We start from the raw sequence: 13,871 nt of genomic DNA on the forward strand, positions 1-13,871 counted from the left end.
TTATTTTTGAGAAATTACATTCAATACAGACCAAAACACATTCCACTGAACGGAATGCGTGTTTACAGAACGTGTGGAAAGATTGACAGACAGACACGTGGTTTGATTTGTTTTTTGAGTGCGTTCCTTTGTCCTCCTTTGCAAAACACTGAAGGGCCACTGCTGTGAACCTGGCACTGAAGCCCTTAATAACAGGCCCTCAATGTGTGTTTACACACCAGCAAGCTATAGCTAACATCATCTAATATCGTCCCCTAATGCAATGACCCTGAACATATCTGAAATACTTCTAGGAATTAAGACAGTCGCCGCAGTGGCCTACTTCTCTTTCTAGGAATATACCGACTTGATAGAACAACAAACAGGTTATCAAATATCCCTTTTTTTTTCTTCTTGGTTCCCAAATCAGGCTTTTTGTTGGTTTTTGAATGACAACAAAAAGTTGTGGTGGTCTACCTTTTGAGGTCCAAAGATGTCTGGGTTGTTATTGAGGTGGCGTAGTGCTTGTAGAGCCTGTTCATGCTCTTTAAACTCCACAAAGCCATATCCTAGAGATTGACCGACCACCTGACCCCGAATAGGCTTCTTGTCATACATCACACGACACTATAGGTACATATATACAGAGAGAGAAAAACAGGAACAGGAATTGGTTATATGAAAAAGTTATGCCATAATTAGCTTATTCTGTTAAAAAAATAAAAAGCTCTGGTCTAAGTTAGCCGTTAGAGGTGCCAGTGGCGATTTTAGTCACTAACGATGCACTGAATTAGAAAGACTTAAAGGGATAATTCGCCCAAAAAATAAAATTTTCATCGTTTACTCACCCTCAAGTTGAACACAAAAGATGTTATTTTGAAGAATGTTGGTAACCAATTGATGGGCCCATTGACTTCCATAGTATTTTTTTTCCAAACTATGGAAGTCAATGGGCCCCATCAACTGTTTGAATACCAACTAGGGCTGGGTACTGACACAATTTTCACGATTCGAATTGCTATTCACATGCTTTCGATTCAATTACAATTTTGACATAGATTATTTTGGATGTACTGTATCAGTTACAGTACATGGCAAATTTTCTAGAGGAAAAAAAATCTCTTAAAGGGTTAGTTCACCCAAAAATGAAAATTCTGTCATTTATTACTTACCCTCATGCCGTTCCACACCCGTAAGACCTTCTTTAATTTTCAAAACACAAATTAAGATATTTTAGTTGAAATCCGATAGCTCCGTGAGGCCTCCATAGGGAGCAATGGACACTTCCTCTCTCAAGATCCATAAAAGTACTAAAAACATATTTAAATCGGTTCATGTGAGTACAGTGGTTCAATATTAATATTATAAAGCAACAAGAATATTTTTGGAGCGCCAAAAAAAACAAAATAACGACTTATTTAGTGATGGCCGATTTCAAAACACTGCTTCAGGAAGCATCGGAGCATAAATGAATCAGTGTGTCGAATCAGCTGTTCGGAGCGCCAAAGTCACGTGATTTCAGCCGTTGGCAGTTTGACACGTGATCTGAATCATGATTCGATACACCGATTCATTTATGCTCCGATGCTTCATGAAGCAGTGTTTTGAAATCGGCCATCACTAAATAAGTCGTTATTTTGTTTTTTGGCGCTCCAAAAATATTCTTGTCGCTTTATAATATTAATATTGAACCACTGTACTCACATGAACCGATTTAAATTTGTTTTTAGTACCTTTATGGATCTTGAGAGAGGAAGTGTCCATTGCTACTTATGGAGGCCTCACAGGAGATATCGGATTTCAACTAAAATATATTACTTTGTGTTCTGAAGATTAACGAAGGTCTTACGGGTGTGGAACGGCATGAGGGTGAGTAATAAATGACAGAATTTTCATTTTTGGGTGAACTAACCATTTAATGCTGTAAACTACACATGGGAGTCAGATAGTACTACTATAATAATAATAATAATAATAATAATATTGAAGGTTAAATTAACTTATTTATATACAAACACTTAAAATACACACAATGATGTTTTTATTATAAATAAAGTTTAGAATTACATAATCATATTTCTACTCCAATTCGTTTTTTTTTGTTTTTTTTTATGTAATCATTTAAATCGCTGCTGTCATAACTGATTTATTCAAACATGCATTAAATATTGAAGAACATTAAAAAGTAAAATGAATATGTAATGGTACATGGCTATATTTATCAGAATGTTGCTTTTTCTAGCTGCCTAATGAGTTTATGGTCACTGAATATATTTTTCTGAGGTAAATGTGACGTTACGTGACATTGTTTACAAGCTGTTTTATTGGCGTCTTTCCGAGGTTGAAACACTGACCGAGCTATTACAAGAGACATGATACGGATTTCGGTATGTTGTACTGTATATTTTAACATACCTTCAGATGTTTAGTCGTGTTTATTTCGCGCTGTAACTGGTATTAAAGCGGAGGAGAGGACGTTCACATGCGCTCCGTGCTACTGCTTTCTCTTTAACTGAGGCGCTAAAGCGATCTGTCATGCCACATTAAACAGTGGCAAAACTGTATTTATTTTTTTGAAATTCATGACAAGAAATCTGAGATTTAGCTTCATATTAAAAGTAACAAAGCACAAAGATTATTGTGATTTATTAGATGGGAAAGCGCTACATATTCTGCTCATTCATCAACTGAATATAGATTAGACTAATCGATTCTTGGGATTTAAAGCAGAACCAAGTAACTTTTTTTACCTTCATAAATAGTTTTCCAAGTACTTACGATGGTTAATTGACTTGTAGTGGTGTGTTTGAGGCGAGCACTAACCCCCTCTGGCACGTCTACGCCAGAAAACAGCACTTGCAAGTTGACCTGCACCGACCCGACACAATCTCGCCTCATGTTCACGTTCACGCGAGAGTGACAAAATGCTTCAAAAACAATGTATATATTATGACTTTATAAGACAATTTCGAAAATTACCCACCTCCATCGAGTGTACTGTATTTGCAAATTACCCACCTCCTCTTTCTTGTACTGTATTTGCAAAACTACTGTGCTGGTGAGCATTGTAGTCGTTGTAGTCCAGAGCTGCGCTTGGAGTATTTACGACAGTGTGATTCACTGAAGGAAACTGTAGGGGGAGCTTCGCAAATCTTACTGAGTTCCGCTTTAAGAATCGATATCGGTTCGAAAAATGAGAATTGATCAAAATCGAGAAATCAATATTTTTTACCCAGCCCTATTACCAACGTTCTTCAAAATATCTTGTTTTGTATTCAACAGAAGAAAGAAATGCATACAGTTTTGAAACAACTTTTGATAAATGACAGAATTTTCATTTTTGGATGAACTATCCCTTTAACCCCTTCTCTTGCACATCTTATTGCACTTAAACTGTCAAATACAAAGGTTATGTCAAAAACACAAAGACAGTTGGTGTCTATGAACATAAACAGCAGGGAAAGAAATTGCATTTATACATTAGATCTGTGTATTAAAGTGACAGCAGTGTAATATACAGTAGGCTACATACTGCTGTACATGCTGTTAATATGAACCAATAACAAAAGGAAAACAGAAAATCACTCACTGCTCTTGATTAAAATAACCTTAGCAGCTTTAATAAGAATACATTTCTTGAATGCTGATGTTAAATGCTCTGGAGAAAAGATAAACATGGCAAACTGCGAACAGCTCACTCAGGGAAGGAGCTAAAAGGGCAGATCGTCGCCAGTCAAGAGTTACCTTACGGTATAGTAGGGGGAAATCTGGAACCGCTCATTTGGAGAGACTGTTTGTGATTTATAGGGATTATAAAAAAAAAAAAAAGAGTGGACTTTTACCATTATAGGCTGGTTGTTTACACACACTGGACACACATCCGTGTTTCAAACACCTTATAAAACTGAATTTTGCATAATAGGTCCCCTTACATTTCAGTGATATCTGTCAGGTTGTAATGACATTTTGTGTGTGGCATTCCTAAAAGAGTAAATAAACAACCCCTTAAACCTATGGGCAACAAAGAGGTTATAGCTTAGAACCCTGCAAAAGCTGAGCAATGAACCATTGTGCCCTTAAATAAGATTTTTCAGGAGAACTGCTCCTGAAAAGTCAGCCAAATCAGACAGACAGTGAAACCTCCTGATCTTATCCAAATAACATAGTCCTGCCCTCTAGTGTTACTAGGAAGAACTGTGAAAATACTTCTTTCTTTCTTTTGAATTATTGGTTTGCTGTTAGTTGGTTTTAAACAGCATTTTAAACAACACAGTATTTTATGCAGGTAAAGTGTGTGTATGAGTGCATTACCTCAGTGATGCGGACGCCTTTACCACCAGCGGCGGCGAGGCAGAGCTCACGAAATTTAGGCTGATGGACGCTCTTAGGCAGGTTATGCACACACAGCCGTGTTTTAGACACATACACGTTAACGTCCTTTAACTTTGCCCTTTTCAGCTCCTCAAACTGACAAAACATACAAACACACAAAAAGTTCATCAGAAAGCATGCAGAAAAATACTCTTTGGCCCCCTTTTACACCTGGCATGATCATATAGCAGATCCATTATTAGTTTTTTTATCTGCCAAAGTAACAATGCATCTTAAAATCAATGCTTTTATTATATTTATTTTTAATTGACAGCAGAATTGTTATTGCAACGTAACACATTTCACTGAGCGTTTTACTCCTAAGTGCCATTTCCCAGTTTCTGTGAGAAAATGCAATCAGATGACTAAATAACAAAAAATATAGACACCACCTGGAAACAAAATCATGTTAATGCCAGATTACATTTTTTATTCTTATTAACTTGTGACTGTAAATATGAGGGAACAAGTGCAGTACTGATTTGAATGTATCAAATTCAGCATTGTTATTGTGAACTACAACTGAAATAAAATACAAATATTAGATGAAAAACATATACAAAAAAATAGGAATGTTTAAGCTGAAATACTAAAATTACCAAATCTACAAAAGAAAAACATTTATTAAAGCTTTATAAAAATACTTGAAAAAAACAAAACAAATAAAAATGACAAACACGTATTCTCTGCACTTACTCTTGTTCTCTTTGGCCATGTCAGTTTCTGAAACTCCCTCTGCAGCCTTGGATCCAGGACGAATCACTAGAGAAAGTTCAAGACGTAACAAGTTAATCCAGGTGCAATTTAGTCCTTGACCCCGTTTTACACCTGGTATTAAGATACGTTTTGTTCGATCAGATCACAAGTAGATGAGGGAGACACATTCCCGTTTACACCTGGTGTTTTAATCGGTCTCTTTTGTCCATTTTCGCGCACTTCTGTCCTGATTTCTTTAAGGGGAGGGTCTATGTCTGTGGTTCTCAACCGCTTTTGGGCCAGCGCCCCCTATCCATTATCCAGGTCCTTAATTTTAAAATTCGTTACCGGAGTGAATAGGGAACATGATTTATTGAAAATATTTGAAAATATGAGTGGTTCTTAAGTCAATACTTTTTTAATGGTTTGTCAACTTTCCATTCTTCCGCTGCGTGGTTCTAGTTAGGGCTTGATTCAAGCCACTACCGGATTGTTGTCAGCGCTGGTCTATGATAATCGTTGCAAAAGAAACGATACATAGCTTACATGTTGCATTAAACTGTCAGATTATAGAATGTTGTAGGCAATTCTTTTGCAAGTAATTACAAGTTTGATCTCATCTTGCCTGGATCTTTGGTGTAAACTCGTGAATGCCCCCCAAGAACACCTGAAGGCCCCCCTTTTAAAAATCTTGCTTCCAACGCCCCCCGTTGAGAAACCCTAGTCTATGTAAATGTTTGGGCTTTTTCAATTCTTTCAATCTAATGGACAAAATAAGCTCGAGGAATTTACATGAACGAGAAAGGAGATGACGGAAAACATACAGAAAGCAGCAGCTTTCGTTTCTGCTCTGATAGCCACAAAACCACACCTAACGCTGTGAGGATGAAAAACATACCAAGCACAAACTTAGGTCTTCAGCCGTCAAAGTTTAAATCTGGTTAAGTATGGTTAGCACGCTTCCCATCATGTTTACACATTAGGTCAGTATGCAGGTTTTGGTGGCTGTTCGACCACACATTTGACCACATGAGTATCTACACAACAAAAGCAATCCTGTCGAATGCGTTTTCAACTACCTCTAGAAGTGGTAGAAAGTGGACAATCTCAAAAGCGCCAAACGTTTTAGTCCACGTTTATACCTGAATTTATCATTGTCCACTTGTGATCAGATTGACAGAAACGCTTCTTAAAGGGTTAGTTCACCCAAAAATGAAAAGCCATCCTAGGTGTATATGACTTTCTTCTTTCAGCCTAACACAGATGGAGTTATCAAAACACCGGTCACGAATTAGAAGTCTAAAATGAGAATTTTTAAAGAGAAATATCAAAGGATTTCACTATAAGAGAAGAGGAGCAAAAATTTTTCCAGCCCTATTTGTTTGAAACGTGAGAGGCATCTACTCTCACCTAAGCTTACGCTACTCCTACATCCTACGTCGGGTCAGAGTTCACTCTTCCGCAGGAACTCGACTTGCGTACAGCCATACCATACAGTTTATAAAGTCATAAAATATTTGGATATTTTTCCTACAAAAACACAATCGCTTCACTTCAGAAGCCCTTTATAACCCCCTGGAGCTGTATGGATTACTCTTATGATGAATGGATGCACTTTTTTGGGCTTCTAAATCTAGGGTACCATTCACTCCCATTATAAAGCTCGGAAGAGCGAGTTATATAACTCTGTGTTTGGCTGAAAGAAGAAAGTCATTTGCACCTAGGACAGCTTAAGTAGATTATGGGATCATTTTTATTTTTGGGTGAACTAACCCTTTAATACAAGGTGTGAACAGAGCCGTTACTGCTATTGGAGAACTAAAACAAAGCTGTTATTGGTCAGTTGACTGGCAGCATTTTGTGACCAGCTTTACTTACAGCCCTCTCTGGCGAGGTAAAGGTTCCTGGTGCCCGTGTGAGTTTTCACTTTCTTGTCCTTTAATTTTGAAGCATCTTCTCTGTTTACGGCTGGCAAAATGTACAATCTCCTGCCATCAACCTTAATGCCACCAAACTGAAATACACATATGCATCAGCACAACAATCCTATGTTTACTAGTATAATATGTTGAAGATCTAAAAACAGCAACTCTCCCTAAAGCTGCAGGACAGTGAACTCACCTCTTTTTCATCTTGAGCAGCAGCAGCAATACTTTTTTCTGCCGCTTCTTTACTTTTGAACTGAGCAAAAGCACAACCTAAACAAACAGACAGACATGTAAAGAGAGAGAATTACTATGAATAAAGTACTTCAATTCCATTCAAGCCAGGGTTTTGTAACTAAAAATACCTTTTGAATATCCTGTGTCTGCGTTCATCACCACACGTACATATTTTAGCTCGCCAAACTGCAACAAAGCTTCCTCCAGGCCCTCTTCATCTGTGTCAAAGGACAGATTTCTGACAGAACCCAAAAAGAAATGAAAATATAACAATATAAACATGTAAACCTGTTTAAAACTGTTTATAGACAGGACTGCTATGTAGTTTGGTAAATGTTTGACTAGTTTAAAATAAAAAAACAACAACTATACAACAACAGACTCTCACCTGATGAAGATGGTTCTTCCTTCGTTCACATCTGAAGGAAGAGGGTTCTTTCTCTTCTTCTTTGGAAGAGCTGTGGATAGAGATTTACAGAGTCACAATGTTGACGGACACATTACATGCATGATATGACATAAACCCGTTTCAAACATGATCCATGTGCGGTACGTATGCAGTGCAGAAAATGTTTTTCAGCATTGTGATTCATTTTTCACACAGAACAGTTATACAATCTTTCAAAGACGTATTCACATTAAAACGCACTACATTTAAACAATGTTTTATTCAATTCATTACATCTATATAGATTAAATATATTAAAAGATGCCCTAGAATTAAATATTGAATTTACCTTGGCATAGTTGAATAACAAGAGTTCAGTACATGGAAATGACATATACTGAGTTTCAAACTCCATTGTGTCCTCCTTTTTATATAAATCTCATTTGTTTAAAAGACCTCTGAAGAACAGGCGAATCTCAACATAACACCGACTGTTACGTAACAGTCGCGGTGTACGCCCCCAATATTTGCATATACCAGCTCATGTTCAAGGCATTAGACAAGGGCAGAACGTCTGGATCTGTGCACAGCAGAGTCATCAGACTAGGTAAGCAAGCAAGGACAATAGCAAAAAATGATGGAGCAATAATAACTGACATGATCCATGATTACATGATATTTTTAGTGATATTTGTAAATTGTCTTTCTAAATGTTTCGTTAGCATGTTGCTAATGTACTGTTAAATGTGGTTAAAGTTACAATCGCTTCTTACTGTATTCACGGAGACAAGAGCCGTCGCTATTTTCATTTTTAAACTCTTGCAGTCTGTATAATTCATAAACACAACTTCATTCTTTATAAATCTCTCCAACAGTGTGTAATGTTAGCTTTAGCCACGGAGCACTAGCCTCAAAATCATTCAGAATCAAATGTAAACATCCAAATAAATACAATACTTACGCGATTAGACATGCTGCATGACGAACACTTTGTAAAGATCCATTTTGAGGGTTATATTAGCTGTGTGAACTGTGTTTATGCTGTTCAAGGCAAGCGCAAGCTCCGGGGGCGGTGGAGCACGAGAATTAAAGGGGCCGCAAACTATATATCAGTGCATAGTTAATGATGCCCCAAAATAGGCAGTTAAAAAAATGAATTAAAAAAAAAAATCTATGGGGTATTTTGAGCTGAAACTTCACAGACACATTCAGGGGACACCTTAGACTTATATTACATCTTTTCAAAAAGACGTTCTAGGGCACCTTTAAGTTGCTCAAGCAAGTGGCAAATCATTTGAAAGTACTTTACGTTAAAAGGTAGTATCAAAACAGGATTAGTTCACATTAAAATGAAAATTACTCCAAGATTTATTCACCCTCAAGCCATCCTACAGTAGGTGTATATGACTTTCTTCTTTCTGATGAACACAATCAGATATATAAATAAATATCCTGATGCTTCCCAGCTTTATAATGGCAGTGAATGGGACCAACGAGTATAAAGGTAAAGAAAGTGCATCCATCCATCATAAACATTCTCCACACGGCTCCGGGGGGTTAATAAAGGCCTTCTGAAGCAAAGCGATGCGTTTGTGTAAGAAAAATATCCATGTTCATTATAAAGTAAAATATCTAGAAAGTGTACCGCCTCTCACAGTTCAAAATGCTAACGCTACGTCTTCCGTATTCAACTTACGAAAAAAGCAATGTCAGTTACGCTAAGTTGAATACAGAAGGTGGTCTGGTGAAAGCTAGATATTTTACTTTAGAACTTGTTAAACGTGGATATTTTTCTTACACAAACGTATCACATTCCTTCAGAAGGCCTTATTAACCCCCAGAGCCGTGTGGAGTATGTTTATGATGGATGGATGAACTTTATTGAGCTTCAAACTTGTTGTCCCCATTCACTGCCATTACAAAGCTGGGAAGCATCAGGATATTTATTAACATCAATCTGTGTTCATCTGAAAAAAAAAAGTCATATACACTTAGGATGACTTGAGTAAATCTTGAGGTAATTTTCATTTTAAAGTGAACTAATCCTTTAAAGTTTACAAAAACAGCCAAATCACATGCCCTTTCCTTTGCATTTAAATCGTTATACAAGACATACAGCAGACCATAAAGAACTGTTTTTTCACCTCCAAGAAGAGATGAGTGCCATCCATTTGTCGCCTTGTTTATCTAAATGTGAGGTAAAAGGTATACTTTTTCTTACTTTACACTAGGTAAAAAGCCATCTGTTGACTGTGAAACACAGTAGACTTTAATTTCACGCATTTACGGTGAAATTACTACATTCTGACCACGAACAATGTGTTGTTACAGCAAAAAATAGACTTTGGCGCGGAAACGATCGCTGCACTGCTCCATACACATTTATCCTGGAAAGCATTGCCGGACCATGTCCGTCTGCAGTGTGAATGCTCTACCCTGTTAAACATGGGCACAGAAAAAAATTATACTGCATATGCACTGCAAATGGATCATGTGTGAAACGGGCTTCATGGTTGCTGTCTATGAATAAATGAATCATAGTCACTTTTTCCCTCATCGTCATCATCATCATCGTCGTCATCATCATCATCGTCATCATCATCATCATCATCATCATCATCATCATCATCATCGTCGTCAGATTCGCTGGCATCACTATCTGTATGCTGAGATTCACTTTCTGCACTTTTGTCGTCATCTTCTGAAGCGTCCTCTTCCTCTGACTCTGAGTCGTCCTTCTCTTCCTGCGATACAGTCCTTAAGACGAGAGACCTTATTTTAAATTTAAAGAATTCACCTAAACACACATCATGACATCTGTTGCATTTCCAGCACTTACTTTTTCTTGGCACTTTCATTCCCATCAGCTGCTGCACCTTCAGAATTCACATTCTCTTCTTTGGTAGTTCCTGCAAGATATCCAGATACACTTCACAACAAAAATCAAGACGGTAGATGCACTTTTTTTTTTTACAACCATATCCACATAAATAGATAAAAATGCAGTGAAAATGACAAAACAAATTACCAGCCGCTAAAGCTGATTGGGTAGCTTGATACTTGTCCTTTGCAATGGCCCAATCCACAGCCACCTTTCTGTCTGTGAGCGACGAATAAAACACATTTTGTTAATAACAAAAAATGGCAGCGCCAATATAGCCACAATTCATTTTGTGATTCCAGAAGTTACAGGAACTATATTCTTTTTATTTCTTTTTATTATTATTTTTTTTTGCATAAATTGTTTTGAAACATTATATTATAAACAATATTAATGTTAGTATTCCCAGGGTGAGAAGCACCGCAACAGTGTTCAGTGTTGCGAAAGACTCACCATTGATCTCTTTCAGGTTCATCGCAGCGAGAGCTTTTCCAGCTTCTGACATGCACTTAAACTGCACAAACGCAAAACCTCGCTTCTTCCCATCTGCACAAACACGATGCCATAAAAACTAATCAAGGTGGATGGCCGTATGAAAAAAACATCAGGTAAAGCGACTTTAAGAGATGCTTTTAACCAGTCAGATGCACTTATTGGTCAAAGTTGTACCTGGTTTTAGAGGGAATGTTGGCCTCAAGCACCGTTCCAAACTTGGAGAAGATCTGCTTCAAATCATCTTCTTCACACTACACATAAACCGCACAAGTGTAAGAGCCAATATCAAATGTCAAAACTATGCATTGTTCCTTTATACAACAGAATTTAGTCAACTTACCTTAAAACTGAGATTTCTGATGATCAGCCGAGATTTTAATTTGTTCTTTTTTATGCCTTTAAACTTTTCAGGACTTTTGGTTTCTGTTGGTTTCTCAGGTTTCTCAGGTTTCCCAGGTTTCTCTGCATCTCCTGAATCTGCATGAACAGTTCAGACTCATTTCTTCCAAACCAAAAAAGAAAAGTAAAAGCAATCAATGATTAAAATATATGCATGAGGGTCTAACCTTCTTCTGTTTTCCCTTTCTTCTTCTTTTTCTTATGATCAGGTTTTTTCTTGGCCACAGTCACAAATATCTTCTGCTTGTCATACTCTTTGACTTCTTTCATGGCCCGTTGTGCATCTTCTTCCATAGAGAATGTCACATATCCAATGCCACGACATTTTTCAGTCTCTGTAAACAAAAGCACACATTAATGTTCCTATTAAACCAAGACACCACCAACGCAGAAAACTCAAATGATACATTTAGTGTTTGGGGTCACACTTTTTTTTAATCTTTTTTTTTTTTTTTGAAAGAAATAAAATATTTTATTCAGCAGGGATGCATTTAAATAATCAAAAGTGACAGTAAAGGTATTTATAATGATACAAAAGATTCATATTTCATACAAATGCATCAAAGAATCCTGAAAAAAATGCATCACGGCTTTCACAAAACATTAAGCACCACAACTGTTTTCAATAATAATAATAATAATAATAATAATAATAAATGTTATTAATGATATATTATCATTAAACAAATACAGACTTTTTGGACATAAAAGACTTCTTTCAAAAACATTTTTAAAAATCTTACCAACCCCAAACTTTTGAACGACAGTGTATTATTCACAGTTTTATGGATTTCAAACTATTGTAAAGCTTTTCTTCAACCACACTTTTACTTCACAGATTGATTTTTAGTTATTTCAACTTTTTGTGCTATATTAAAATCACAAAATAACTATCTTGGGAATCTTTTATCATGGCTTTAGTTGTGCCTTTTATGTGTAGACCAGATTTTAGTTGTTTATAAGCCTTGTCTCAAACCTTCATGTAAAGAAAGAGTACAACAAACCATTTCAATATTTATTAAGTAAAAGATATTTATATCAATTTCTTACACAAACTGTCCATCAACAGTTTTGACACCTAAGTACTTGGTTTACTAAGGAGACAAGTGTAAAAGGGCCTCGATGTGAAGAAACAACCTTACACATTAAATCAGTTTGTTTGGTTTCACAACAAGGTTACAAATAAGATCAAAAATAAAGCATTTACTTTCACATGCAGATTGATTCATTAAACGGGTCTATAAATAAATACACATAAGCTCACTTAGCTGAAAAATTTAAATAGTTAAAGCTTACCTTTATTCCTGACAACGAAGCAATTCTTCAGTGGTCCTATTTCAGAGAAGACTTCTGCCAGATGCTCATTTGTGGCTGTTTCAGGTAATCTCCTGACAAATAAAGTGACTGCAGGCATTTTCACCACGAGTTCAGCTCGGCTGTTCTTCACAGCCAGCAAACGTCTCTAAAAACAACAGTGTTGGTTACTGATTATGACAAATACTGTTACATACAAGTCGCAATAACATTAAGAAGGTTGTCGTAAAAATGACTGCAAACAGTGCAGTAGTAATAATGCACGTTTTCTCACATGCTTCTGCTGTACAGGAAGTTGTCAAGATGGAAATTCTTCGTTTTGGTTTGGACGTCGTCAAGGTGGCGCTGCGCGTTCAGTAATATTGACTCCTGCTGGTCTGGAGTAGCAGGTCTTTTTCAAGTCGCGACAATGTTGAGATGTCAAGCCCAAACAGAGCACATTTTCATGGTGGTTTTGCGTTCAGTTTTGAGGTTGACATCTTTATTTACCATTCATTTCATCGAAAAGATTTGTGTTCCACGGAAGAAATAAATGAAGCCAAGTTCAAGTTTGTAATGAACCCACCCTGTGCAAAGCGTGACAGAACTTTTTGGGTGAACTATGTAGGCTATTTAATTGTGTTTTATTGTTTCTTTTAACAGCGATAGCGATAGAATGAGTGACATATTTCCTTAATTACGTTTGCTGCTCAAAATGTGCTACTATTTTTGTGAAATTATGATTAAGATATTCGAATTCTGAAAACAGCTTTTAAAAACAAGGCAATGAGGTTTAATGTTGCACCCTGCTGACGGTACTTTCTATTTTTTATTTTTTTTATTTTTTTTTTTTTACTTCCATTCAGTTAAAAATAAAAATAAAGATGCAGTGAAATCATGATGGCTGCTTTGAGTATCTTAAAATGTCTCTCTGTTCTTGGTCACCAGAGGGCGACATCATCCACTAAATCGTGTCCTATTGGAATTATTTTACACACTGTGTACAAACAATGCATTGTTTTATACCAAGCGTAATGGTTAAAAATAAAATATTTTTATAATAATATATATTATTATTATTTAAGCAAATGCATATGATATTTTAATATTTTATATTGAATATATAATTAAATAAATTTATTTTTATAATTACTTTAAATAACTTTGTATTGTACAGATGAGTCATTCTAGGAAATGGGTGTCATTT

At 36.3% G+C, this 13,871-nt stretch overlaps 1 protein-coding gene across 1 annotated transcript in view; it reads right to left on the reverse strand.

The window, feature by feature from the left end:
* The window catches only part of rbm28 (RNA binding motif protein 28), a 21,397-nt gene extending 7,997 nt beyond the window's left edge, over nt 1–13,400 (reverse strand). The window contains 16 exon segments of the mRNA XM_048168689.1: nt 457–606; nt 4,291–4,446; nt 5,030–5,112; nt 6,925–7,060; nt 7,168–7,244; nt 7,337–7,446; nt 7,597–7,666; nt 10,142–10,353; nt 10,436–10,505; nt 10,625–10,696; nt 10,931–11,023; nt 11,147–11,159; nt 11,161–11,223; nt 11,313–11,449; nt 11,539–11,706; nt 12,668–13,400. Of these exon segments, the coding sequence (XP_048024646.1) occupies nt 457–606; nt 4,291–4,446; nt 5,030–5,112; nt 6,925–7,060; nt 7,168–7,244; nt 7,337–7,446; nt 7,597–7,666; nt 10,142–10,353; nt 10,436–10,505; nt 10,625–10,696; nt 10,931–11,023; nt 11,147–11,159; nt 11,161–11,223; nt 11,313–11,449; nt 11,539–11,706; nt 12,668–12,785 (1,728 nt within the window). The 5' untranslated portion in view covers nt 12,786–13,400.
* Between the last annotated feature and the right edge of the window lie 471 nt (nt 13,401–13,871).

Source organism: Megalobrama amblycephala, linkage group LG19 (assembly GCF_018812025.1).
Source record: "Megalobrama amblycephala isolate DHTTF-2021 linkage group LG19, ASM1881202v1, whole genome shotgun sequence".
In the NCBI taxonomy this organism is placed as follows: Eukaryota; Metazoa; Chordata; class Actinopteri; order Cypriniformes; family Xenocyprididae; genus Megalobrama; species Megalobrama amblycephala.